General features: G+C 43.5%; 1 protein-coding gene across 1 annotated transcript in view; it reads right to left on the reverse strand.

Annotated features, from left to right (window-relative positions):
* The window catches only part of dnah12 (dynein, axonemal, heavy chain 12), a 260737-nt gene that overhangs the window by 92061 nt on the left and 143175 nt on the right, over positions 1-25501 (reverse strand). The window contains exons 40-43 of the mRNA XM_060835852.1: positions 22231-22530; positions 20590-20768; positions 14241-14433; positions 13964-14125 (exon numbers count right to left, since the gene is read on the reverse strand). Coding sequence (XP_060691835.1) covers positions 13964-14125; positions 14241-14433; positions 20590-20768; positions 22231-22530 — 834 coding nt within the window. The remainder of the gene's footprint in view (positions 1-13963; positions 14126-14240; positions 14434-20589; positions 20769-22230; positions 22531-25501) is intronic.

The raw sequence follows: 25501 nt of genomic DNA on the forward strand, positions 1-25501 counted from the left end.
TGCGGACGCTCCGCCACCCTTTTAGCTCAACTACCGCGCCACCACTACAGCGATGGGTCTCTCAAGCGTCATTGCCCTACTCCATGGGATTACTCGATGAACAGGTCCTCTTCAGTTACTGGGATGTCGATATGAATCATGCCTCTAACCACATCTTCTCTGACAGGTTGTACCTTTCTAACTCTAACGTCCCGACCGACAACATGCGCATTGCCGTATCGCCATACTGTGCGTTTTCATTTACAACGTTTTGTATGTCCAATGTTTGGCCGTCCCACTGCCCGAATATCCCCCAGCCCACTTATTTTGTCTCTCTCTTTTTCCCCCGCTGGTCACAGGCCTCAGGCCTCCAGCTAGGACGTGCTACTCAGCCCACAGCAGGGTGCTTGGCCCATCTCTCTTCCTCGCGGCCGCTCACTCATCTTTTTGTCCACCGGCATGGGTGTTTAGGCCATCCCTTTTCCCCTCGTGTTCACAAAGTGCCAAGAATGAGGGGGGGCCCACCTACTCCTTCTTCCGTCTATGCCCTCCACATTTTTCTGCCCCCTCTCACGAACCCATTTTTATCTTTTCTCCCAAGTCCACAGATTTTTTCATTCGCTAAAGCATTATGGACGCTCATTTTAAAGCAATTTCCTCCTGCTACTTGACCCCCTCCTCAACTTTGCGGCTAGGGAAGGTTGAGCTACTGCTGCCACAGACACGGCCATTTCCAGTCCCTGAAGCAGGTATTGGCAACCATGCGGGTTGAAGATGCCAGCCAGTCTACCTGTCTGAGGCTACACTCTCCAATGCTTTGAACATGCAACCTGTAACTGCCAGTCAGTACCAAACCTTCCCATTGAAATCTCGTACAGACTCCTCTTGCCGATTGTACTGCCCTATCCTACACCCCCGCTCCCCATTCCCCACGCCATAGTCACGCCCCTTCATCGTTTTCTCCCAAACCCACACACTTTATGTTCACCGCCGGATCTGAGGTCGTCTTAGTTCTGTCTTTCATTCAGCTTGCAGGAATTCAACTGGGTCTTGCTGAGTAGAAGATCCGCGGATCCTTACGCTCCATCTCTTTTTAAGGTTTTAAGCTCCCTGAGGTTTTCTACCAGGACACAGTAACTCATCTTCTGGCCTCATCTCTCCATTAGGGCATTTCACTCACTATGCTTCTACTGCCTTGCTCTGCGCCCCATCTTCTTTCCAAAGTCTCATGCTCCCTGAGGTTTGCTACCAGGACTTCCCAACCCTCATGCCCTGCCCAAATCCTTCAGTCTCCTCAGTTGCGAGTGCTCCTCGCCAATTCATCTGTTCATATCTTTTGCGACGCACAGGTACGCACTGAGAACGGCAGGGTCACCAGGTTCCTTTATGATCCTTTTCCCGGGGTATCTTTTAAAGGCTGTTACTTCCCTCAAACTGATCAAATCCTCAGGTGTCAAACGGAGGAAAGTGCTACACAGACAATTTCTGTCCTGACCTGTCTGACCATCCTTTTATGATACTCTCCCTCTCCCTCTCCTTTACACAGGGATGAAGTCCGATATGCCCGCAGCACCTGCGCATTCTCTTTTGTCTATGCCACACGGCCCTACACACACACAGATTCTTGCATACACAAGGATTATACTTGCACCTCTCGTTTTGTATCTCGTTTGGGGGGACAAGTCCCCTCAGGCAAACAGTCCAATTTCGTCCCACCGCAAATCTCCTAATTGCCCAGAGTTTTACATTGTCCCCCTCTCCATAATCATCATCATCATATCTTATACTGAGCTGGCTGGAAACACATAGGCCACCGCACGCACCACTTCTCTCATAGCTCCAGGTCAGCGCAACCTAATATATCCCTAAAGTCACTCGATGAGACGGGACCTGACGGGGAGGTGCAGAAAGAGAGGGGATCATGCAACCCCACCTTGGCACGGTTTCTACGTAGAGTTGGGGTTGCTGCCCTTCTACACCGACATGGCTCTGTTTCACTGATATCTTTGCTCTTCTGGTACTTTATTCTGCTGTCTAAACTCTTCATTGGGCCTTCTCTTGGGAGGTCCACCTGGTTTATCATAGACTCCGCTTCGAGCGGGCAAATAGCCGCCAGGATAAGTTTGTGCCCTTTAGCTGGTGACTCAACCCCTTTTTATCTACATTGGTCTTTCTCCATTGTATAGGCGCCTTTCCCGATGTTACCAATACTGTCTGCCTCACAGTCGCGGTTCGCTCCAATATCCTACACAAGTGTCTGGGGGCGAAAATCCCCGCCCTGCCTGCTAGACGGGGTCCCGGCCGCCTTGAGGCTTACGCTGCACGCCCTGAGAGGTTAGGGGGATCTCCTGCGCTGTGTCTTCCCTAACCACATGGTGGAAATTTACCTGCTCTATTGTCCTGTTGCCACAGAGTTGATGGGGATCCTCATCATTTCCACCTTTATACTAAACGGTCTCCTTGGGCGCCTCATCGAACGATTGTCCTACGACAACACCATTAGTTGTGCGCCCCGAGCACCGGCAGTTCCCCGGTCTGCTAATCGAAACTACTTGTGTCCCTTACTGTGCATTATCAACGCGTACCGTTTGCCTTCCCCTATGCAGTCTATTGTGGTTCCCTTCTCACTGTTACCAATCCCACTTCCCTCTCGAGGGACTTACTCTATTTTTTCGACACAACTTCTGGACGAATGTGTTTACTCTTCGAACATTGCGTTTTAAAACATACAGGCGCCTGTGCTCCTGCAGCTGCGAGCACACATTCCCACCGACTCATAACTGCCACTCGTACTATCTTGCATTTGTATCAGTGTCCCGACTTTCATCTACCCCGTGTAGTGCTGCTGCTCAAATGGACACGGATTATCCTACTAATTGTCTTCCACACTATGCGCACACTTGATTTTAACTTTGTCAAAATATTGCGACTTGACACCGTTTGCGTGACTGCTCCCCGCAACTACCTCACCGACACTGGACCAGTGTCATGATTACGTTTTTTACATTTTTCCTCTGCCTCTTCGTAATTCGACGAACATTAAAACACCTACAGTATAATCTGGCTACCCCTGCCTCGACTGCCTTTTTGTGGCAGCCCGTGCTGGGGAGCCTTTTTTCTCTGATTTGAGATCACGAATCCCTCTGACTACCTTTGTGTAAAGTTGTACCCTTTCCCTTACATGAAACCACTCCTTCTACCTCACACAGAGTCCTCTCTATTTTCATGTGACTCCTTTTTGTGGAATACTGCCACATACAGGTCCGCGACTCATAAGAATAGTTAAGGCTTTCACACTACCGTCATTATTTTCACCATGGTCTTTATATCTGCTCTCTCCATTCCTCTTACACAGATGGTTGAGTGCACTCTTCCTGGTTGCATTTGACATTCCACATGAGCACAGACCTTATGTTCAGGAGTACTGACTGGAGACTTTGGGGATTGCCTCCCGTCCATTCCGGTCTCCCAGACATGCCACCCCAAAGACCCCTTACAACACAACACTTTATTTCCCATAGTAGTCACATGGTTCCTGACTGACCCCGCCATATATCACCCTGGTGATGCGGGGACTCCTTTTTACTGCATTCCCACAGCCCCATCTCACTGATTTAAAGGTGATAAGGTATCATTACTTTTCAACCGGACCCCCATCCGTTGAGCTCCACCAGGACACGCCGCTGCCACCAACTCCAACAACACGACAGCCTGTGTGTGACCTCCTACAAACGGACAGGGACACATCCAATACATGCTGTAATGCGACGTCCGCTCGTGAGCCATGATACCGGGTTTCTTGCTTACGGCTGGTTGCGATAAGGACGGGCGAGTGGGGACCTCCCAATTCTTTTCTTCATTGCTATAGTACCGCCTTTGCATAAGCTCGCGGTTCGGGCGTAGTAGGTGCTATCTCTCCGGTGCGTGTCAGCTCCCTCAATGACTTTCTTTCGAATTCGTCTGATCCTGTTGTACTCATGACTAACTTTCATCTTCATGTACGCTAAATGCAGCCTGGTTGTCCAAAGAGCCCCCACTTATTTATTTTGCCCGTTTAAATTGGGGATATGTGAATTGATCCTTCCATAACAGCGGGTGGGTGAGATGTACTGTGTGCCTTAGCAATTGAAACACTGCTGTTCTCGCAAGCGGCCCTTGCGGACTGTCTAATATTCCTGACTGGCCTCAGCCACCCTCGGAGGCCACTGACCATGCTACTGAGCTGCCCACGCCTGTCCTTGGGGTGGTGAAATGGATGTCGGCATCGATTACTCAATGCAGCACGACTGGATAGCCAATGACGGGTAAGATCCCTCGGGCGAGGGACAACCTAAGACAGGCACAGTCGCGCATTGACATCGGAACGCGTGGCCTCCGTTCATCTCCATTTAATGAGATTTCTGCCTGCTTGCATCCGTGTCGGACGATTGGACAGCACTGCTGCTCTCTGGAGCAAATTGATCTACTGGACCACCGGGGCACAGTACAGTTTCACACTGGGTTTCAGATCTCTAGCGGGTACCTAACTGCTGGTACCAGGCTGTTCCTACTCCCTTTCCAAACTTACAACACCTACTTACATTTGCCGGCTCTTTGGACTACAGACTTCCGTTTACTAAATGGCTTACTCATTCTAACGCACTCGCGTACATTTCGCCAGCTCTGAATGACTTATTGCAATGCTTGTCTAATCCTGTGCTTTTCGTTATTTCTGCAGACACTGCCTCAATTACTTCAACTATTAGTTTAGCTTAGCATGCAGCTGTGACCATCTATTGCTTAATTGTGTAGCGGCGCGTTTTTCAGGGCACCCTTCATCCCCATATGGCTGTCTCCTTAGAACCGGTGAGTCTGGGCGATACAACACCGGACACCGGTTGCCTCGTGGGGTTGCGTTCCTTACGGGATAAGGGGGTGTGGCCTCTTTCGAGGCCAAGGGAGGGAATGTTGGGGAGAATCTGCTATCGGGGTACCTACATTGGGGCTAGGGAGGGGAGCACCATTATTAAAGCAGACACTGTCAGATACCAGCTAAAACACAGCCATGTAAAGTAAACCCAGCCACTGCAGGACTGTCTGCCTGGGGCCACATTCCTGGGGGATTAGAACATGTCCGTCAGTTTCAGATCATCCTATTACACTCTCATTGGTAATAAAGGAAACCGGTAACTATCGGATAGTGTAAATCGCACCGATACTACACTTGATTGATAAAGTACTTGCTAATGCCTCCGCTGACGTCAAACTCATTCGGGTCCTATGTTAAATGATAATATCTGTATATTCAACTATGGAGAACTATTGTGAACGCCCAGACAGCCAGACGCATGGCAATGAGGAATCCCTTCCAACAATAAACTTTTAATTTACAAGATCAGAAACTGCCGAACCCAGGATGTCTACCCATTGTTCGGCACAGCAGGAGTGGGACAGGTATCTCGGGGCAGCCAATAGAGACACTAATCCCTTCACAGACAGGTGAACCGACCAATGAAAGAGCCGAACAAGGGGAACCTGACCGGGAACTCGAGGAAGCGCGAAGTATAACTGCACCAGATCCGAAGGGAGAGACAGAACGCCTTCTCCAACGAATTTGCATGCTTTTGAATTCGTTGTATAGTGTACCAGTTTTGATTCTGTAATAAACGGTGTTTTTGCTCCAAACTCTAGCCGGTTTGATCTCTCCTTCCAACGAACACGTAGAGACGAGACCATTCGGTTTCCGTCTCAACAAGGGTAACATGCAGCTGGAGGTGCTACTCTTCTAGGTGATAGATGTCATGCGTTTGGAAATTGCTGTTGAAGAAGCCTTGGTGAATCACTACAACGCATCTTATAGATGACATACTTTGTTGCCACATTGTGTTAGTGGTGAAGGGAGTGGATTTTGGAAGTGGTGAATGGAGTACCAGTCAAGTGGAATGCTTTGTCTTGAATGATGTCAAGCTTCTCAAGTGTTGTTGGAGCTTCACTCATCCAGGAAAATTGAGAACATTCCAAAACATAGAACATACAACATAGAACAGTGCAGAACAGGCCCTTCGGTCCTTGATGATGTGCCGACCTGTGAACTATTCTCAGCTCGTTCCCCCTACACTATCCCAAAATCATCTATGTGCTTATCTAAGGATTGTTTAAATCTCCCTAATGTGGCTGAGTTGACTACATTAGCAGGGAGGGCATTCCACATCCTTACCACTATCTGTGTAAAGAATTTTCCTCTGACAACTGTCTTAAATCTATCACCCCTCAATTTGTAGTTATGCCCCTCATACATGCTGACGTCATCATCCTATCAAAAAGTATTTCACTGTCTACCCTATCTAATCCTCTGATCATCTTGTATGTCTCTATCAAATCCCCCCTTAGCCTTCTTCTTTCCAATGAGAACAGACCCAAGTCGCTCAGCCTTTCCTCATAAGACCTTCCATCCAGACCAGGCAACATCCTGGTAAATCTCCTTTGCACCTTTTCCAATGTTTCCACATCCTTCTTGTAATGGGGTAACCAGAAATGTACACAATATTCCAAGTGTGGCCGCACTAGTGTTTTGTATAGTTGCAGCATGATATTGCGGTTCCAGAACTCAATCCCTCTACCAATGAAACCTAACACACTGTCTGCCTTCTTCACAGCACTATCCACCTGGGTGGCAACTTTCAGGGATCTATGCACATGGACTCCAAGATCCCTCTGCACATCCACACTACCAAGAATCTTTCCATTGATCCAGTACTCTGCCTCCCTATTATCCTTCCCAAAATGCATCACCACACATTTTGCTGCATTGAACTCCATTTGCCACCTCTCAGCCCAATTCTGCAGTTTATCCAAGTCCCCCTGCAACTTGTAACATTCTTCCACACTGTCCACTACTCCACTGACTTTAGTATCGTCTACTAATCCATCCACCTATGCCTGCGTCTAAGTCATTTATAAAAATGACAAAACAGCAGAGGTCCCAAAACAGATCCTTGTGGCACACCACTAATAACAGGACATCGGACTGAATATTTTCCATCAACCACCACCCGCTGCCTTCTTCCAGAAAGCCAGTTTCTAATCCAAACTGCTAAACGTCTGCATTTTCTCTATCAGCCTACCATGTGGAACATTATCAAAGGCTTTACTGAAGTCCATGTATACCACATCAACTGCCCTACCCTCATCTATATGCTTGGTCACCTTCTCAAAAAACTCAATGAGGTTTGTGAGACATGACTTGCCCTTGACGAAACCATGTTGACTATCTGAAATCAAATTGTTGCTTGCTAGATGATTATAAATCTTATCTATTATAATCCTTTCTAAAACCTTTCCTACAACAGAAGTAAGGCTCACTGGTCTATAGTTACCTGGGTCATCTCTACTGCCCTTCTTAAACAATGGCATAACATTTGCAATCCTCCAGTCCTCAGTTACTAAACCTGGAGACAATGATGACTCAAATATCAAAGCCAACGGCTCTGCTATCTCCTCCCTAGCTTCACAGAGAGTCCTTGGATAAATCCCATCGGGCCCAGGGGACTTGCCGACTTTCACTCCTTCTAGAATTGATAACACCTGTGCATGACTAACCTCGATCCTTTCTAGTCTAATATCTCATACCTCATTCTTCTGAACACCGATGAGAAATGTTCATTTAGCACCTCTCCAATCTCTACAGGGTCCACACTCAACTTCCTCCTTCTGTCTTTGACTGCCCTATTCCTACCCTAATCATCCTTTTGTTCCTCACATACCTATAGAAAGCTTTAGAGTTCTCCTTTATTCTATTTCTCTTTGCTAAAGACTGCTCATGTCTTCTCTTTGCTCTTCTTAACTCTCTCTTTAAATCCTTCCTAGCTGATCTGTAACTCTCCATCACCTCATCTGTACCATCTTGCCTCATCAACACATAAGCCTCCTTCTTCTTCTTAACAAGCGATGCAATTTCTGTAGTAAACCACAGTTCCCTTACCTTAATACTTCCTGATAGGGACATACCTATCAAAGACACGCAATATCTGTTCCTTAAACCAGCTCCACATTTCAATTGTCTGTATCCCCTGCATTTTGTTACTCCATCCTATGCATCCTAATTCTTGCCTAATCACATTATAATTGCCCTTGCCCCATCAATAACTCTTTACCTGTGGCATGTACCTATCCCCTTCCAACGCTAAACTAAACATAACTGAATTATGGTCACTCTCTCCAAAGTGTTCACCTACAACTAAATAAAATACCTAGCCTGGTTCATTACCAAGCACCAGATCCAGTGTGGCCTCCCCTCTTGTCGGCCCTTCGACATACTATGTCAGGAAACCCTCCTGTACACATTGGACAAAAAGTGATCCATCCGACGTACTAGAGCTATAACATTCCAGTCAATGTTGGGGCAGTTAAAGTCCCCCATTATGACTACTTGCTACTCAGAATAATTTTGCTAATTTTCTCTTCCACCTCCCTGGAACTCTGCGGGGGCCTATAAAAATCTCCAAGCAGTGTGGTCTCTCCTCTCCTGTTTCTAGCCTCAGTCAACACTACCTCAGCAGACGAGTCTTCATCAAAAATTCTCTCAGCCACCGTTATACTATCTTTGACTAACAAGGTCATGCCTCCCCCTCTTTTACCGCCTTGCCTGTTTTTAATGAAAGATCTAAACCCTGGAACCTGCAACATCCAATCCTCACCCTGCTCTATCCATGTCTCTGAAATGGCCACAACATCGAAATCCCAGGTACCTATCCATGCTGCAAGCTCACCTACCTTATTTCGGATACTTCTAGCATTGAAGTAGACAAACTTCAAAACAGTTTGCTGTCTGCCAGCACATTCCTGTGACCCTGAAATTTTGTTCCTGTCCTCCCTACTCTCATCCTCCTGTATACTGCAACTACACCTCCGGTTCCCATCCCCCTGCTGACCTTGTTTAAATTCACCCGAATAGCACCAGCAAATTTCCCACCCAGGATATTAGTATCCCTCTGGTTCAAGTGAAGACCGTCCTGTTTGTACAAGTCCCACCTTCCCCAGAATGAAACCCTCCCTCCTGCACCATCCTTTCAGCCACGTGTTTAGCTGATATCTATCCCTATTTCTTGCTTTGCTATCACGTGGCACGGGTAACAATCCAGAGATAACAACTCTGTTTGTTCTAGCTCTCAGTTTCCACTCTAGCTTCCTGAAATCCTGCCTTACATCTCTATCCCTCTTTCTACCTATGTCTTTGGTACCTTCATGGACAACAACTTGAGGCTGGTCACCCTCTCCCTTCAGGACCCCAAAGATGCGATCCGAGACATCACAGACCCTGGCAACTGGGAGGCAACACACCAACTGCGAGTCTCGTTCGTTCCAAACAAATCTTCTATCTGAGCCTCTAACTATTGAGTTCCCAATGACTAACACTCTCCTCCTTTCCCTCCTTCCCTTCCGTTCAACAGGGACAGGCTCTGTGCCAGAGACCTGGGCCCCACCGCTTGCACCTGGTAAGTTGTCCCCCTCAACAGTATCCAAAACGGTATACATGTTTTTCAGGGAAGCGACTACAGGGGATCCCTTCACTGTCTGTTTTTTCACCTTTCAAACAGTCACCCAGCTTTCTTCTTGCTTAGGAGTAACTACTTCCTTGTAACTCTTATCTATCACAGCCTCTGCCTCCCAAATGATCCAAAGTTCATCCAGCTCCCGCTCCAATTCCTTAACATTGTCTTGGAGGAGCGAGAGTAGGGTGCACTTCCTGTAGGTGTACTTGGATGGGACACGAATGGCATCCTTGACTTCAAACATCATGCAGGAGGAACATTGCTCTCCCTGCACTGCCATCCCTGCTAGCCCAACACTTATGCTTTAAGATGATGGACAGGCTTTGAGGAGTTATTCGGTGAGTTATTCATGCACCATTCCTAGCTTTTAGCCTGCATTTAGAGCCATAGTATTCATATGGACAGTCCAGTTCAGTGCTCCCCACATACGTCTGGGACACCACCCACATCCTCCACCTCCTCCAAGACTTTTGTTTCCAAGCCCCAAATGCCTCATCTTCACCATGGACATCCAGTCCCTATACACCGCCATCTGCCATGATGAGGGCCTCCAAACCATCCATTTCTTCCTCTCCCAGCATCCCTCATTCATTTGGCTGAACTGGTCCTCACCCTCAATAATTTCTCCTTTCAATCCTTCCACTTCCTCCAAGTGAAAGGGGAGCCATGGGCACCCAAATGGGCTCCAGTTAGGCCCGTCTCATGGTCAGTTATGTGGAACAGCCCATCTTCTGCAGTTACACTAGCACCATTCCCTACCTTTTCCTCTGCTACATCGATTACTGTATTGGTGCCACCTCGTGCTCCCTTGAGGAAGTTGAAAAGTTCATCAACTTCACCAACACATTCCACCCTGACCTCAAGTTCACCTGAACCATCTCAGATTCCTCCCTTCCTTTCCTGGACCTCTCTATCGCCATCAACAGTGACTAACTCAATACAGATATCTTATACAAACCCACCGACACCCACAGCTACCTGAACTACACTCCTCTCGCCCTATCTTCGGTAAAAATGCTATCCTTTATTCCCAAATCCTCTGCCTCTGCCGTATCTGCTCCCAGGAGAATCAGTTTCACCACAGAATACACCACATGGTTTCCTTCTTCAATGACCTCAATTTCCCATCCCACATGGTCAATGATGCCCTCCAGCGCATCTCATTCACTGCCCGCACCTCTGCCCTCGAATCCCACCTCTCCAACAAGGATAGAGCCCCCCCCCCCCCCCGGTCCTCACCTTCCACTCCACCAACCTCTGTATACATCACATCATCCTTCACCATTTCCACCATCTACAAATGGACCTCACCACCACAGACATATTTCTCTCCCCACACCTATCTGCTTTCCGTAAAGACCTTTCCCTCCGCAACTCTCTTGTCAGGTCCACACACCCCACTAAACCACCCTCCCCTCTTGGCACCTTACCCTGCCACTGCAGGAATGGCAAAACCTGCACCCATACATCCCCCTCACTTCCATCCAAGGCCCCAAAGAAGCCTTCCATTACCATCAGAACTTTACCCGCACTTCAATGTATCCGTTGCTCCCAATGCGGTCTCCTCTACATTGGAGAGACAGAATGCCTACTTGCGGAATGCTTCAGAGAATATCTCTGGGACACCAACCAAGTCCTGTGGACGAACACTTCAACACCCCCTCCCATTCTGCCAAGGACATGCAAATCCTAGACCTCTTCCGTTGCCACATCCTAACCACCTAACGCCTGGAGGAAGAATGCCTCATCTTCAATCTTGGGACCCTCCAACCCCATAGCATCAATGTGAACTTCACCAGTTTCCTCATTTTCCCTCCCCCCACCTTATCCCAGTTCCAACCTTCCAACATGGCACTGCCCTCATGACCTGTCTACCTGTCCATTTCCCTTCCCACCTATCCTCCTCTCCGACCTATCACCATTACCCCTACTTCCATCTACCCATTGCAATCTCAGCTACTTTGCCACCAGCCCTACCCCCCTCCCATTTATCTCTCCATCCCCTAGGCTCACTAGCCTCATTGGTGATGAAGGGCTCTTGCCTGAAACATCGATTCTCCTGCACCTCGGATGCTGCATGACCTGCTGTGCTTTTCCAGGACCACGTTCTAAACGGTAACCCCCAAGCTGTTGACAGTGGAGGATTTGAAGGTGATAATACCATTGAAAATCAAGGGACGGTAACTGCATTCACCATTAGAGATGTTCACTACCTGGCACTTACGTGGTGCAAATGTTACCATGTAACATCCCCAACCTGAATGTTGTGCAGGTCTTGTTGGGTATGGACACAGACTGCTTCAGTATTTTAGCAGTCACAAACAATGTTGACTGAACATTCTGCAATCATTAGCAAACATCTCCACTCTGACTTTATGATGGAAAATCTTTAATAAAGCAACTAAACATGGTTGGGACTTGGACACTGCCCTGATGAACTCCTGAAATTATATTTTGGGGCTGAGATGATTGACCTTCATCAATCATAACTATTAAATGGTTCTTATCCCATTGATTCCTGTTGATTCCAGTTTTGCTGGGGCTCCTCGATACCATACTTGGTCAAATGCTGCCATGATGTCAAGGGCAATCACTCTGCCTCACCTCTTTTAACCAAGTCTGTAATAAAGTCAGGAGCTGAGCGGCCTGGGTGGTGGAATCTAAAATGTGCTTCAATGAAGAAGTGCATTCTGGTATGCTGCTGGACAGCACTGTCAACAATCTCTCGAGAACATAGAGGTTATGTGATAATTGTCCAGATTGGATTTGTCCTATTCTTTGTGGACAGGACATACCTGGGTAATCTTCTACACTGTTGGATGGATGTCAGAGTTGTAGCTGTACTACAACAGTTTGGTAGGATTGCAGCAGTTATGGAGCACAAGTCATCAATACTACTGTCAGAATATTGTCTCCGCCTATAACCTGTGAACTATCCTGCTTCTAATTCATATGTTGTTGTTTTAGTAATTTGAATGTGCTTTGTGGATGGAATTGGTGCAATCATCACCATCCTTAGTCAAGTTGAAGGACCTTATAGAATGATAATGAGACCATTCTGCCTTCTATGCAGATTCCAGTTATCTGAAAGAACAATCAGTCCCACTCGCCTGTTAATTCCTTGTGGAACATTCTTCAAATTTTTTTTTCAGACATAATATCTTTGTTAAAATCAGAATTTGCTTTGTGCTGGGATCAGTAGGTGGGTGAGAGACAAGATAGAACGGTGCATTTGTAATGCCACTGGACTAGTACTTAAGATACTCTCAAATTCAAATTCATCATGAGATATAGTTTGCATTTAATAAATTCTGGAAATGAAAACTGAATCTCTGTATTGGCAACTATTAATTGTCATAAAACCCTTCTGGTTTACAAATATCTTTTGGGGAAAGAAATCTGCCATACCCACCTGACCTGGCCTTCAGGTAATCCAAAATAAAGTAATGTGGCTGAATCTTAACTGCCCAGCAAATTAGTTAGTTCAGGAACCATTAGGGAAAAAAAAACAAATACTGACTTTGCCAGTGATACCATAATCCCATGTAAATTGACTCAATTTATTCAAGATTTGCAGATGCCGGTGTTGAACTGGGGTGTACAAAGTTAAAAATCACACAACACCGTTGTGTACAAGGTTATACTCCAACAGGTTTAATTGGAAGCACATTAGCTTTCAGAGCGATGCTCCTTCATCAGGTGATAGTGGAGGGCTCAATCCTAACACAGAATTTATAGCAAAAATTTACAGTGTGAAGTAACTGAAATTATACATTGAAAAATTGATTGTCTGTTAAGCCTTTCATCTGTTAGAATACAGTGATAGTTTCACTTCTTTCATGTGTAAATCACAAAACTTTTTTTTTAAAAAGCTGCATTCTCGGGTTAGCTGTTTAAATTCTGTGTTAGGATTGAGCCCTCCACTATCACCTGATGAAGGAGCATCGCTCCGAAAGCTAGTGTGCTTCCAATTAAACCTGTTGGACTATAACCTGGTGTTGTGTGATTTTCAACTTATTCAAGAGTACTAGGAGAAAGTGAGGACTGCAGATGCTGGAGATCAGAGTCGAAAGTGGGGTGCTGGAAAAGCACAGCAGGTCAGGCAGCATCTAAGAAGCAGGAGAATTGATGTTTCGGGCAAAAGTCCTTCATCATTCCTGATGAAGGGCTCTTGCCCGAAACGTCGGTTCTCCTGCTGCTCGAATGCTGCCTGACCTGCTGTGCTTTTCCAGCATCACACTCTTGACTTATTCAAAAGTGTGTACATTAGAGAAATATTTAATTCTGGGGGAGAATAACATCCAAAACGTTGTAGAACGGAAACATTATGCAATATCATAAAAGTGAAACTTGTGTCCAGTTACATATTAAACCAAATGTCATCCATCCCAAAATGTAAGTGGAAATATAAGCATTAAAACTTTTCATGATACAAATAAGTAAATGTCTCACACCTCCATGATCTCCTGTTTTTCATCAGGTGCAAACAGATTTGGCACTTCACCAGTATTGAGTAAACTGTCTACATCTTCTAAGAATGCCTCCTCTTTAATTTGTGTGTCTGTAATAAGGAACACAGTGGGCTGACCTCTCATTCCTGCACTTCGAAGTAAATGCTATCAAAAAACAAAACAGTTGCACAGAAGGCATTATTTCAGTGATAAAATGGAGGTAAATTTATTCACATAAATTAGCAATGATTCTGACCAAGTTAAAAATAACAAAGATTACCTTTAAATCCTCTCTCCATTCATTTGTCCCATAGCTCTTGGAAATTTCGGGTTGAAAGATAGTCATTTTAGCCATTGATGTAGCCAAACGAGTCATAGACTGACGGCCACTTCCGCCTACTCCCACAAGAAGAGCATTACCTCGTGCCTGCTTCAGTACTCGACTGATCCGTGACAGATGTTCTAACACATATCTAGCAGAAATGTGAATTTAACATTTTTCATTCATTAATGTTGGTGTGGTTAAACCAATTTTAAAAGCAAATTAAACATAGTGAATATGTTATAATTAAAATTTTAAAAAATGCACGGAAAATGTATTTTCTTTAAGACTTGAAAACTACTCAAAGACTTTGTTTGATGCAGACCTGACCAGAGAGAATAGTCACAGCATAATAAAGTGAATAAGTGATGAGAGATAGCGCAGAGGAGCATAGTGGTAGAAAAAAGGAGAAAGTAGATCAAACTAGTGTATTTCAAAAAACACAAAAAATACTACCAGATATAGCAAGTAAGTCATTGGTTAGGATACATTAGGTTTTCAAAATAAAATCAGAAATTATGGTCTATAATTTCAATAAAATACTGTGTTAAGTTTCCAGCTTAGTTTGTTCAACAAATTCATAAAATTTCTATTGGGGTAAATATGAGGGTAATAGGATTAAGAGTATTAGCACAAAGCACATCTCAAGTGGGTCAGTTATGGTTGGAGACTATACCAGCGTGAAATGTAGCAAATTAGATTTGTATAGGAATTTGGTACAAGAGGAAGAGGAGGTTTATGTTAGATTCACTGCAGCGAGTAAAACATGTGTAGTATTGGCCAGATTTATCAGTACAAGTACGATTTATCAACAGTAATAACATGTATTAAATCAAGGCCAAATATAAAATTAACATAACTTAACCAAAGTAATAGAAGGTTACTATATGTGAAATAAAGCTAAGCCACGGCACGGCAACTTAATCATGTGGATTTCCTGTTCTGTAGCGTATGAGAAGTCATGGATGACGGTGTCCAAGGCGCCCACATGTGAAAGACATACCACCAGCTGAAGAAACTTGAGCACTTGGGTTTTGGTGTTCGAGTGGTGGCTGGAGTCACATTGGTGTGAGTCTGAGAGCTAAGTGAAAAGCACACTCAGGGAGCTGGTCAAATCACAAGCTTGAATATGAAGCTGGAAATGAGTGATTGCAAGCTGTCCAATCTGCTGCTTTGATACCGGTGAGGATGTTGGTTACTAGGAGGAGATCAGTCAGAATCAAAGGGCATTATGTATGGGTCAGCTGTACAAGAGGGGAGAAAAAGACAGGAGAGCAAAGTGATAAAAGGCTTTATTAATAACAACAGGCAGGCATGGCCCAGGATGTGAGTCTCCTTGGTGCCAAGATCATGGATGGCATGGAGTAGCTGCAGGACATTTTTCTGGGGGATGACGAACAGCTAGAGGTCATGATCCACATTAATGTCAATGATTGGGTGGGAAAGCAGAAAAGGCCCTGAATGCAGAAATCAGGGAACTGAAAGGTAGGACCTCTTAATCAGTAATCTCAGGATTACTTCATGTTCCATGTGCTCATGATCACAGAAGTTGGAGAACTGAGTAATTGAATACTGCGCTGGAGGACTGGTGTAGGAGGGAGGGCATCAAATTTCAGAGGCATTGGATCTGTATAAGATGGAAGAGTTGCATCTTAGTAGGACTGGGACTAATGTCTTCACAGGGAGATTCATAAGGCAGTTGCAAAGGCTTTAAACTAGACTGGTGTATGGTGGAGTGGAAACCTTATAGGTAGCTCAAATTCAAAGGAAGCAAAACTGGTAGAAAAGCAGAAATAAAGGTGAATGAAGCATTGGCAAGCATCAAATAGATTCAGAAAGGGAATTATATTATAAATACAGAATTGAAAGCAGTCTATCTAAATGCAAGTAGCTTTTGCAAAAGGGTTGATGATTTGAATGCACAAATTGAGGTGAATAGGTAAGACTGAATTGCTATTTAGTATGGAGACGTGGCTATAGGGTGGGATATGCAAAAAGGAAAAAAAGTTGGGGTATTGCTCTTAATACATTCATAAACAAGGATTTTAGATTGAAGGATTAAGATGTGGAATTAGTTTGTGGAGAGCTAAGAAACAGCAAGGTGTAGAAGACATCAATGAGAGTTCTTTATAGACTGCCAAATTGTACTGATTATGTTGTGCACAGTATAAATAAGGAGATTAGACATGAATGTGTTTTGCAGTAATAATGAACACATTCAAATTATACATACACTGGATATTAAATGCTATGCATGATTTATTTCTGAAGTGTGTATAAAATGAGTGTCTGGACCAGTACAGAGAAAACCAATTAAGGAACATGCTACTTTGGACTTTGTGTTATGTAATGATAAAGTGTTTGCTGTAAAGGAAGGTTTGGGAAATAGTAACCATAATTTAATAGAATTTTATATTAAGTTTGAATGTGATATAATTCATATTGAAACTAGAGAGTGAAATCTAAGAAATGATTCGAGGAAGGTTTCTGAAGATTGGAAAGTAACAAATATAACCCTACTATTTAAAAAAGTGAGGAAGAGGGGGAATGGAGAACTACACATCCACAGGTTTGATGTCTGCAGAGGGGAGAATGTTAGAATTTATCATAAACGGATCTAATCAATGAATATTTGCAAAATAATGATCAAATTCAGCAGAGACAACAAAGATTTGTGAAAGAGAAAACATTAGATGTCATCATAGAGGTATTTTTAAAATGTGTTCAAGGGATATGGATGTCGCTAGCTGGGCCAACATTTATTGCTCATCCCTAGTTGCCCTTGAGAAGGTGGTGATGAGCTGCCTTCTTGAACTGCTGCAGTCCACCTACTGTGGGTTGAAGCATAATGGCATTAGGGAGGGACTTCCAGGGCTTAGACCCAGGGACAGTGAAGGAATCGTGGTGTATTTCCACATCAGGATAGTGAGTGGCTTGGATGGGAACTTGCAGATGGTGGTGTTCCCATATATTTAGATTAGATTACTTACAGAGTGGAAACAGGCCCTTCGGCCCAACAAGCCCACACCAACCCTCCGAAGAGCAACCCACCCAGACCCATTCCACTACATTTACCCCTTCACCTAATACTACGGGCAATTTAGTATGGCCAATGCACCTAACCTGCATATTTTTGGACTGTGGGAGGAAACCAGAGCACCTGGAGGAAACCCACGTGCACACAGGGAGAATGTGCAAACTCCACACAGACAGTTGCCTGAGGCAGGAATTGAACCCTGGTCTCTGGCGCTGTGAGGCAGCAGTGCTAACCACTGTGCCACAGTGCCGCCCATAATATCTACTGCCCTTGTCTTTCTAGATGGAAGTGGTTGTCAGTATGGTAGATGATATGTGAGAACCTTTGGTGAATTTCTGCAGTGCATCTTGTAGATAGTACAGACTGCTGCTATAGTGTTTGAGTGGTAGAGGGAGTGAATGCTTGTGGATGTGATTCCAATCAAGCGGGCTGCATTGACCTGGATGGTGTCAAGTTCCTGAATATTGTTAGAGCTTCATCAATCCAAGCAAGTGGAGAGTATTCCATCACACTGACTTGTGCATGTAGGTTTGTTCACTGAGCTGGAAGGTTCATTTTCAGACGTTTCATCACCATACTAGGTAACATCTTCAGTGAGCCTCCAAATGAAGCACTGGCGGTGTAGCCCGGTTTCTATTTATATGTTTGAGTTTCCTTTGGTAAGTGATGTCATTTCCTGTGGCGAATCATTTCCTATGTTGATGTAATTTCCTGTTCTTTTTCTTGACGATGGTAAATGGGATCCAAGTCATTTATAGACTATCTATTGATAGAGTTCCGGTTGGAATGCCATGCTTCTAGGAATTCTTGTCATGTCTTTATTTGGTTTGTCCTAGGATGGATGTGATGTCCCAGTCGAAGTGGTGTCCTTCCTTATCCATCCTAGGACAAGCCAAACAGAGACACGCATGAGAATTCCTGGAAGCATGGCATCCCAACTGGAACTCTATCATCAAACACATTGACTTGGATTCCACTTACCATCTCCTGAGAAAAAGAACCGGAAATGACATCACCATATGAAATGATGTCACCACAGGAAATGACAACACCAACCCTAGGAAACCCAAACATATAAATAGAAACTGGGCTACACCATCAGTGCTACATTCAATTTTGATGCTCATGTGCACGGATCCTTGAAAGTGGCAGGACATATTGAGAGAGTAGTCAGCAAAATGCATGGTGTCTTGAGCTTCATAAATAGAGATATTGATATGAAACTATGCTGTACGTTTACAAAATTCTGGTTAGCTCACAACTAGAGGATAGACTACACAGCACGGAATTTGTATTCCTAATGCCTTCTGTCTGGACAGATATTGTACAAACCATCCTCGAACCAATTAGCAGAATGTCTTCATTAATGTTATGGGCTGTAGTTACTCCTCTGGGTTGGGGTCAGGATCTGGACCTGCTGTTTTCCCAACCTGGAAAAAAAATTGTCTGCCTGATGTCTCCTGTTTAACTTGACAGGACATCAGAAATTGACTATCCGGTGTATGTGAAAATTGCAGGAAAATTATGACATAGTAAATATTGACAGAACTTTATCTAAATTTTATTACTGTTAAATGGCTATTCCATTTGTGTGGAATATTCCCAAAATTGGAGAAACTAGAGTAATGTCCCTGCCTCTCATTATAAAGAACAATAATATCAAATACCTGACTTTCATGAAGATAGCTCATTCTATATTCTTCACAATCCTCATTCATTATTAAAATCAAAATGTAATTCCAATTACCAAAAACAAAACAGGGTATTTTCACCTTCCTGAACAGCTCCCTTATTTTGATTTTGCATACTTTATGGAGGAATTGGCACAACAGGGAGTGTATGCTTTTTTCCCCATCAGTCTTCAGTGCAGAGTTAAAAAACAATTCAAAAATTTTGTGAATACTGCATATTTTACCAGGATTATCTGCAATTAGACAATCCTTGAACCCTAGATTGATGTGGTTACAGCTGCTCATGACAACTATTCATCACTCCATGTAATAAGGTCAACTTGAACTGAAAGGTGATTAAACCAGATTCAGTTAATCTGTGAGATAATGGTAACAAAATTTGATATAGCAATTAGCCTTGGAAGTTGACAAAGCTCTATAAGTGCACAGTGAATGGTGCGAGGAGGTGTGTAGTCTTTCAACATTAAGGTACAACTCCCTGCGACCATCTGTCTGGATAGGTACAGTCTCCTGCAGCACATATTCACTGACATGTCCAAGTAGCTCCACCTTCAATAGTAGTTTCTGTGCTGTGGGTATAGCCACTGTTGATTTCCTACACCATATCCCTCTACTTTGACCTCCTCTTGGCTGGGTCTTTGCCTCTGTTGCTGAGAATATTGAGTCTCATTATCATAGGTCTAAGAATTGCTGATTTCCAGGTGGTCAGTTGCACTCAGAAAAATGACGGGACCCTCCCATAATGCCAGGAGATCACAACCCTCCCACACTGTCCAGTATGTATAGACCAACCTCTCACAATCTTTAGAAAGCTGATGACATGCATGTCAATGGCTGACTGCCCTTCTCAACTGTGTTTCTTTCATGAGCTTAGCTCTGTTGATGACTGGCTACTTGCTGTGTTGCTGCTCTGTGCATTTTGTCTGTCCTTGATTCAACAGGCAAGAACCCAAAACTTAATTTGAATAAATTGAGAACTAGAGTACACAGATTTAAAGTGTTTTGCAAAGAAGATAATAATGTGAAAAAAAATCTTTTCACAGAGTGAGTAGTTAGCATCTGGAATGCACTGCCTGGAAATGCAGTTGAAGCACGTTCAGTTGAGGCATTCAAGAGGACATTATATGAACATTCAAATAGAAACAATGTGTAGGGTTACAGGGGAAAAAGTAGGAGATTTTCACTATGCCAAAATGCTCAGACAGTCATGACAGATATTGCACTTTTTCAATGGCTTCCCTCTTTCCTGTAATACATCTGTGATACTGTAAGGTGCTATAGCTCACTAACAATATTAATTGACCTTATTCTTGAATCAGGCACATTTCCAGTGCTCATCTTCCCTGTTCTAATAAATCTTGTCAATAACCAAAACAGCAATGGAAACCTGGCAATGATAGGCAAAGTTACTATTTTTAGTGCCTGCCCACTTTCATCTCTGCCCTGTTAGGACCTAAAGAACCTATCCAAAGGTGCTTCTTCACAAGAAGATAGAAAAATTTCTCAGACTGTCTTCAAACATCTCAATGGCAACAGCGTATGCCACATTATATATGAGGGAAGATATTGTTGAAGGTACCTGAATATAACCAGTTTCATCTGAGTTTTATGAGTTTGATTATACTCTTCCAGGCACATCACTACTACATCGTTAAACTCATGAATTGATGGAACCTCTACATATAATCGTTCATCTCCTTCCAAATCAGGATTCATGTAGTCACCAAACAATAGGCTTCTCAAATTCTCTTCAGTGACCTAAATAAAATGAATTGCTGAATTATCACACTAAATCCAGAAGCATTGTAAAGGATAGCAAATATTAATCATGAAAGAACTTAGGAATTTATCTCGGAAAATATTTTTTAATGATGAATGCTAAAAGACTGGAAATGTGAAAATTTTTTTGTAAAGAGTCACTTCACAAAAGCTTACTTTACAAAATCATATTTAATAAGCAAAAACAAAAATCATTCCAGTTGCTCATAATTTGATATTTATTTTACTTAATTTATACTAATTCAAATGTCATCAGTAATCCAGAATATCTTGTCTCTTTCAAATAGCTACTGCTCTGGATTGGTTACCCTGCATTTGTTTCTTCTCATAAGTACATGTACTTAATTGGCTTTTCTGAGTTAGCACTGAATCGGCTTAGTTCACTTTTGTGAGTTAGCACTGAATCTGCTTTCACCATCTTTTCTGTTACTGAGTTCCAGATTCTAGAACTCTCTATAATTTACAGGAGTCTAGGGGATCACAGATTAAGTAAAATATCTGCAAACTTATGTTTGTTAGTTGTTTAAAGTTTTTGTGCTTTGAACCTGCTGGTTAATACCAGCGGAGGAATGGAATTTCTGCATTTGCTGACACCAGTGCATGAGTGCAATGCACTGCTTAAACTTGCATGTGTATTGAGAGATGTGGGCCTGAATCTCTTCCAACCTCCCACACTCTTCCTCCCATTTTTCTCTATCTGTTCTTTCTTTGAAGAAGAGTCATGGCATACTCAAAAAATTAACTCTTCCTCTTTCCACAGATGCTGAGCTTCATCAGTATTCTCTGTCTGCTTTAGATTTCCAGTATCCATAGTATTTTGCTTTTAATAGAATTTAAAACTTGGCCACAAACATTTGGTTGGAGGAAATATGCCAAACTTAGAGCCGGAGGTAAATTCACAGCTAGTGACAAGATATGGCGATCTTATGTTTTTAAACTTAAAAGGGTTCAGAAAAGATTTAGAAGGATGTTGCCAGGGTTAGAGGATTTGAGCTATAGGGAGAGTTTGAATAGGCTAGGGCTGTTTTCCCTGGAGCGTCGGAGGCTGAGGGGTGATCTTATAGAGGTTTATAAAATCATGAGGGGCATGGAAAGGGCTGCCAGAGGAAGTGGTGGAGGCTAGTACAATTGCAACATTTAAAAGGCATCTAGATGGGTATATGAATAGGAAGGGTTTGCAGGCATGTGGGCCAAGTGCTGGCAGGTAGGATTGGATTGGGTTGGGATATCTGGTTGGCCTGGACGAGTTGGACCGATGGTTCTGTTTCTGTGCTGTACATCTCTATGACTCAATGACTGTATGACTCTTATCCTTGCATTATATGAGAAACAATTGAATCAAACTACTTTATGGTAAGCAGTCAATATAACACAACTATAAAACTTTAATTTTAAGCAAGCAAAATGTACAACTTTTAAAATATCAAGAAATCAGACTCACATGTCCAGAGTCATGTGCCAAATGTTCAAATACAGAATCAAAATTCTCCCTGAAATGATCTTTCACAATGGTCCTTATCAGGTTAAACAACCAGGTACGATCCTGATCATCCACCAGGCGATCATAAAATACACGAAACACTTCATGGACAAACAGACGAATTAGCTCTCGCTTGCTCTCAACTGACTCTTTCTTAATAAGCAAACAGCCTTGGATAACCCGTGAGAAATCTCGCAAGTTAAAGGTGTAGTGGGATTTTGTAGGTGTAGGAAGTAGATTTTCTATGGCTTTTTTATAAACCTGGAATAGAATGAAAGGAAACAAATTTGAAATGTTGGAAGATTCATTACTATAAGTTGGTAATTACCTTAGTTTTTATTCTTAATTGTTGTCAATTCATTATCTTTGTGATAGGTGTAGAGCTTCAATTTGTTCAACTTTAGCACCTGGTGCACATATTGTGTATGCTAGTGTAATAAGAGATTAAGAAATAATACTTATACAAGCAACAAACAAAGTAGTATTACATACAGCAATCAATTAGCAAATGTAAGTTACCAGATACTGCAAGGGAATGCAAGAATAAAAAAAATTAATACTGTATGGACTTCATGTGATGATATCTGGAATGCTGCATATAATTTTTGTTTCTATATTTAAGGACATATACAGGGGAACATCGATTATCCGAATACCAATTATCCAAAAATTAGATTATCCGAACGAGGTCCCGCTAGAAACATTACATCAAAGACATGTTTCCAGCAGTGATCGGGTCTTTTGCTTACAGTGATTAAACAGGCACCATCTCCAAATGACTGACCTCCCGCCCTCTCTCTCTCTCTTTCTCCCTACACTTTCCATGGAGTTCTACAGAGGGGTATACCCTAACAACACCCCCCCCCCCCCCAACCCCCCCCATCACCACCACCCCGGCTTCCCAGGTATAATCTCTCCAACATTGTCCTGTACAGGGCAAATGTGAAACGTGTTAAAAAGTTGCAGTATAAAGTTCTGTGTGTGATTGTGTGTGTGTGTGTATGTGTGCATGCGCGCGCGCGCGCGCGCTATTTGTAGACTTACCTCCACAAAGGCAGCTGCAGCAACAGCGGTCTTGTTGTTGGTGTCCAGTTCGGCTGCCGCGGAGAGGGGGCAGGAGTGGATGGGAGTGTGGAGGGGTAGCGGGGGGCTGTGTTGGGGGTGGGGGCTTGCGTGCTTCGTGCTGGGTGGCGGGGGATGGGTTGGACTGGGTTGGGGGCGCGAGGTTGAACAGGGTTGGGGTGCGGAGGAGCGGGGTTGGACCGGGTTGGACGTGGTTCGGCGTTGGGGGATGGGGTTGGGGTGTAGGGGGCGGGGTTGGACCAGGTTGGGGGATGGGGAAAGAGGGCAGAGGGGCAGAGATGGATGTGATTCTGGGGGTGGGTGGGGGGCGGGGGTTTGCATGCTTTGTGCTGGGGAAGGGGCGGGGGTAGACTGGGTTTGGTGGGGGGGGTGGGAGCAGTGCTGAACGGCGGGGGCGATGTTGGGGCTGGGTGTCGCGCAATGTGTGCTGCTGCTGCTAGTCTCCTGAATAGGGAGCAGACTTTAAAATTCCAAGCCCCAGAGGAAAGGCATTTAATCGATTTTCCGAATAATCAATTATCCAAACGAAATAGTGCCCGCCCATCTCGTTCGGATAATCGAGTCCACTGTATATTTACATTGGAGACAAATCAGTGAAGATTGGTCTTGAGATGAGGAGTTGTGTTATGATAAGAGATTGAGTAAATTGGAACTATATTAGACTTTGCCCATTCAGAAGAAAGAAAGATTATTTTATTGTAACGTTCAGGATTATCAATAGACTTGATAGAGCTGATACTGTGATGTTCTTTCCCTTGCTTAGTGAATTTAGAACACTGGAACACAGTTTCAGGACTAGAAACTCATCATCTAGGACTGAAATGAGAAGAAATTTCTTCACTCACAAGTTATGAATCATTGGAATTTCTTTCCAGCAAGTTGTGTTTGCGCCATCATTTAATTTATTTCAGAGTGAAATAAACAAATTTTTAGTCTTGGAATACTGAGATAAGGCAAGCAGATAGGAAAGTGGGGTTCAATCCCAGCATCAGCTATGATCATAATTGAATGACAGAACAAGTTTGACAGCTGAATAATAATCCCCTTTACTTATTTATTATGCATGAGAATGAAGAGAACAAGTCTGATGTTCAATTTACTCATTACAGGAAAGATAATCTGATGAAATACTATAAAAGAAATGGCTGTCCATATCCATGTATCCATGGTCAAAATATTTTTTTAAAAAAGGCAACAGAGATTCAAATTTATGTTTCAGCCATGTCTCCAACTCTACATTTTAAAATTTCAACCAATCCTAAACACAAGTTTTGGAAGTGGGTAAGGACATGTTCGATTTCACCTTGGATTACTCAATGGATGCGATGAGTAACATGAAAAACATCTGCCTATAAAAGGGTGGCATGATATTCAAGTTACAAAATATCATCTGATAATAGTAGTCGTGATTTAGATCACAATAACACTGGATAGAATAACACTAATTCCTGTTTGGTATCCAACATTTCTATGCCACTGAAGGGGTGGGATTTAAATTTGAAAACTAGGAATGTCTGTGCTATTGATTTCAAAGGATTAACATTTCAAAACAGTTTACAAAATGTTACAGGACAGAAATTGACGAGCATTTTGCCCAATTTCAGGTGCTAAAAGCGCAAGCAATATAATACTTTTCTGCTGGGATGCCAGAAATGCTTGTAAAATATGGTAGACATATTATTTAAGACAAGGACTTCCCAAAACTGGAAATTCAAGCTCCCAATTTGAACTGTTTTCTGACAGCTGCGAGGCTCCTTTACATTTTAGCAGTTTTTGCTGGTAGATGTGCCCTAATGACAACTCTCTGAGGCTCAGTTACTGCAAAAAAATCCTGTGAGTGAGTAGTTACTCAGTTTTTCTTAGAGAAGACCTGCCTTTTCGTCAATTCCCTCTTTAAGGGAGCTGACTACTATAGGAGTAATTCACTTCCTGAGACCCTAAAGCCTATCCATCATCTACAAGGCACAAGTCAGGAGTGTGATAGAATTCTACAATACACTCAAGAAGCATGAAACCATCCAGGACAAAGCAGCCCGCTTGGTTAGCGCCACATCACTCAAAACCACTCACCATCCTGACTTGGAATTCTATCGCCATTCCTTCACTGCCACCTGGTCAAATTCCTAGAATTCCCTCCCTAAGGGCGTTG

The sequence above is a fragment of the Hemiscyllium ocellatum genome, chromosome 14 (genome assembly GCF_020745735.1).
Source record: "Hemiscyllium ocellatum isolate sHemOce1 chromosome 14, sHemOce1.pat.X.cur, whole genome shotgun sequence".
Lineage (NCBI taxonomy): Eukaryota > Metazoa > Chordata > Chondrichthyes > Orectolobiformes > Hemiscylliidae > Hemiscyllium > Hemiscyllium ocellatum.